At 36.9% G+C, this 4,452-nt stretch overlaps 1 protein-coding gene across 1 annotated transcript; it reads left to right on the top strand.

Annotated features, from left to right (window-relative positions):
* Positions 1 to 501: 501 nt before the first annotated feature.
* On the top strand, positions 502 to 1,212 carry LOC113320242 (MLP-like protein 43). The gene is made up of 2 exons (XM_026568171.1): positions 502 to 770; positions 868 to 1,212. Exons 1-2 carry the CDS (start codon positions 587 to 589, stop codon positions 1,137 to 1,139), a joined length of 456 nt encoding a protein of 151 aa, XP_026423956.1. The 5' UTR covers positions 502 to 586; the 3' UTR covers positions 1,140 to 1,212.
* The last annotated feature ends 3,240 nt before the right edge of the window (positions 1,213 to 4,452 follow it).

The following is a 4,452-nucleotide window of genomic DNA, read 5'->3' as shown; positions in this document are numbered from 1 at the left end:
TTCAACAACTGGGGACCGTTTATCAATCAATGTTGGATAGGATGATTAATTGCCTTCTAATTTGATCGAAATGGCATGAAATTAAGAAAAATACAACTGACGGGATACATTTCTGGTCACCATACCGAAAGTCTCCCTTCTCAACCAACCAAGGGCCGATCGACTGCATCACTTTTGGCACATTGGCCGGGCTTCCTCTCTTGAATCCAGGATGGATAGTATCACACGTTTAACTCGGCACATGAGTGAATAGAATGTAATGGTCCCTGGCATAAATATTGAGGTGTTAAATCACACATCTGGAACCTTAGAAGTAGAGACACGTAAGTGTACCCTACACTGAAACTCATTTATCAATAGGTTGCATGTGTGAGCGAAAATGGTCCTTGGTACATATTGTAGGGTATACATGCAACCAACTGATAAATAAAAAAGTTTTGAAATTGACATCACATATGCAAGGCATTAATCTTCTATCATTATATAAACCTAGATCATTCATTCCCTTGAGCGCTTGTGCGTTTTGCAACCAACACTTAGATTTCCACAATTATTCTAGATCATCGGCACTACTTCAGGCACGGCCATGGCTCATGCGATAGGGTTTGAAGCTGAAGTCAAGTGTATTGCCGATATGTTTTATGAGTTTTTCAAGAACAACATAACCCAGCTCGTGAATTGTTTTCCAGAAACGTATAAGAGCATTGAAGTTATTGATCAAGGAGATGAACCTAGTGTTGGCAGTGTCAGGCTCTGGAAATATGAACTCGGTATGTACGCTAATACGTACGTATACATATGTTTCTGCTCAGTAATTAGAGTTTCTAAACTTAGATGCCCATAATTTGGTTTAATTTTCATGAACAGATGGTCATTTTATCACAACCAAGGAGAAGATGATAGCCGTGAACGGTGAAAATAAGTCAATCACTTGGAACTTTCTGGATGGAGATGTGATGAATTTTTATAGAAGCTTTCAGATCAAACTGATCTCTGTTACTCCGACGGGTGAAGATTCCTGTTTGGCGAAATGGTCTGTCAATTTTGAGAAAGACAAAGGAGATCTCCCTTATCCAACTGCTTTTATAAAATTGCTGCATAAGATTTCTGTAGATTTGCCTTCCAAGCTACTCAAATAGGGATAATACCTCTCTATGTACACATGAAACTGCCTTTATGAAATTGCTGCATAAAAGATGTGTAAAGATCCTACATTCGTACATCCAATTATAGGGCTGGCAACGGATAAATATCCGGCAGATATTGGCAGTTCCGATAAGGTTAAGGTTAAGGATTACTGGATATCCGATATCCGATAACATCCGGCGGTAATCAGAAAATCCAATTCAATAAGGTTAAGGTTAGTTATCGGATATCGGATTTTTATCCGTTAAAATCCGATAACTAGGAAAAAAACTAAAAGCTTGAAAAACAGAGTCTTTGTCTTTTTAAGTTCAAAATGTTCGGTGAAAAGTACAAACCGACACAAGCACAGTGTTTAGAGCTACAGAGTTTACTCCCAGTCTAGTGAATGCAAAAGAAAGTACACAACAGACTACAACAAAGCCAAAAAAAGAAAAATACATTGTCTAACAGTCACAGAGGCTAACAATGTCAACACGCTAGTGAGTAGTGTAACTTAGTGTGATCTTGCTTGGCTTCCTGGCATGTTGTATCATTGCATCAACTTCACTTCAGTCCACAATTTCCATATCTGCATTCACAAATCACAAAGAATCACTTGATAAGAAAATTCTGACATCCAACATTTCAGTTTCTCAAATCTTTCACTACTATAAGCAACAGTGCAACACAAGGTGAGCAGAAATTTAATAATAAAGTTGCAGATGAGAGCAAACATTGCTACAAAATGTCTTTCAATGTTTCACAGAAGACAAATGCAGCTGCAGGACCTGGTAAAACGCTTGTTACCCCCAAGATCTGGTCTATCCAGTTAAAAATGAACTGCATATGCCTCTCTAATCTACCCAAGGGTCAATTCTAGGGGGTTCAGATTTTCAAGCTTACACATTTGGGGTTCTGCAACAACAAATCCCAAGTCATGGGAACCTTAAGGTCATTCTCATTACTACAAAAGGAACTGAATCACATGATATACCACTACTATGAAGAGTGTAAACAAGCAAAATGCAGAGGCTTTCGCTCAAAAAATCGATATCTAGGTCTCAATTTTTAACAAAGAACTAAGCAAAGGAAAAGAAGATTTACCTGCATCAAAGAAGTATGGCATCCAATCACTTAAGCATATCAATGCTTGGACTAATTATGGACTTAATGAAGTTCTATGTGTTGTTAGAACCCTTTGCACCATCGCTGAACATGGACTCTAATGCTAACTGGTCACTGGAACAGCCAACACATCCCTTGTTATCCTTGATAGAATTGGGTACTTAGCGGCACTTAGCTTCCTCCAACTCAATATATCAAAGTTGTATTCATCTTGGGGTGACACAGTTGGAAGAAATGGTTCTTCTAAGTACGTCTCTAACTCAGATTTATGAACATCATATTCATCATTTTCCAACAAAAAAGTAGCATAATCTGGGTTAGTTGTACCTGGGCCTATTACATCCTTGCGAGAGACATAGTTGCTAAAGAAAGCACAAGCTGAAGTGTTGTTTTGAGATTCATATGCCTTGAAAGTCAGTTCTGAATTTCTCATACGAAACTGCTGCACGATCAGTATCCTCATAAATTATCTTATATGGTAACCTTACCCATTTTTCCTTCTACCTTGGATCTAAAACTCCAATGCTCATAATCAAATTACTTTAACTCCAGTATGCATTAAACTTTTCTCTCATTTTCATTCCCATTTCTCTGACATACTCAAAAGTACTATCTTCCAAACTTTTGATGCTTTGATTAATTTTATATACCCCATTGTAATAAAGATTTTCAGTTGGATACTTAATCCCTGCAAAATCAATTGAAATATCATTAAAAGCCTCTAAACAATTACAAATTTCTATTCATTGTTCCCACTACTTACTTGATGGAAGAATATCGAAGTCAGAATCGAACTCACTAAGTCTTTCAAAACCTTCTCGCAGTTTAATTGCATTCTTAAGCATCGTAAAAGTGGAGTTCCATCTTATGTCCACATCTAAATTAACTTCTCCAGACAATCTACATTGTGTCAATGATGTTTCAAACTTCTCTTTCCTAGCTTCTGAACCCTTTACATAATTAACACAATCTCTAATACCCTCTATAAACCCAGCAGCTACTTTCATGCTATACAATACAATCAAATGCAGTATGTGGTTACTACACCTCATGTGAAACAATTTTCCTTGAAAGAACAAACAATTCTTACCATCAAGCCACTTAATAATATTTCTCATCATAACTCCATTAGCTGGAGCATTATCAGCAGTCAAAGCGAAAAACTTCCTATCAATGTTTCATTCCAATGTGCAAGTTTTGATAAAATATGAGAGAACATCTCTTGTATGCGGTGATGGCACTACAATGTAAGCTAAAGTTTGGCAATCAAATTCCACTCATCATCTATAAAATGGCATGTAACACAACAATAACGATCTTTAGTGTGTTTGGCAGTCCACATATCAGTTGTGAGACTACATTTGGAAGTCAAATTCTCTAATTGTAATTGCAATTCATCTTTCATTTCAGCATAACACCTCAACACATCAGCTCTACTTGAATTCCTACATGGCATTCTCGCAGCAGGGTTCAAAGACTTAACAAACTCTCTAAAATAGAAATGCTCAACCATGTTAAGTTGGTAATCATGTTTAGAAATCATTTTAGCAAGGAAGTTCCTAGTAACTATAGGATCATACTTGTAGTTAAGTAATTTAACTTGGTTAGTACCTGCTTTTTTAACTGCAGTGGTAATCTTCATCTGGCCTGGCTTGTTTTCAGGCTTCTGGGGGCAGGTTTTTACATGTTGAGGCAAGCGGGTAGTTCCTTGTTCACTACAAGCAGGTACCAACTTATGACAATGATGACATTCACCCAGAAGGACAGCCACTTCCTTACCGGGATTTTCTTTATCAGGCTCTACAATGATTTTCCTAGTGAACTTATCCCATGACGGTGACCTTGTTGTGCGCAATTTCTTCAATAAAGCAATAACAAGTGGATTATTTTCATCTGCTACTTCTGCTAATAATCTCTTATTACTCGAAGAATGTGTTGTTGAAGCAATTGTTGAAGCAACAATTTGACCTTCTTGTTCTGGTTGTTCGGAAATTGGTTGATTGCTGCTTGAAGTTCCAACTCTATTGGATGCTTTTTCACTTTGAGATATTCTGAAAACAACAACAACCCAGAAAAAAACACACAGTTCATGACTTCATTAATGTATATATGACATAAAAAAGGATTAAACAAAAACAACCCAGAAATAAACACACAGTTCACAATAATGTTGAATCTGTAGTTAATGATTAATCCTAATAA

This window comes from Papaver somniferum, chromosome 1, assembly GCF_003573695.1.
Source record: "Papaver somniferum cultivar HN1 chromosome 1, ASM357369v1, whole genome shotgun sequence".
NCBI classification, from domain to species: domain Eukaryota; kingdom Viridiplantae; phylum Streptophyta; class Magnoliopsida; order Ranunculales; family Papaveraceae; genus Papaver; species Papaver somniferum.
Note: the sequence above shows the minus strand (reverse complement) of the source record. Positions and strands in the feature narration are given on the sequence as shown.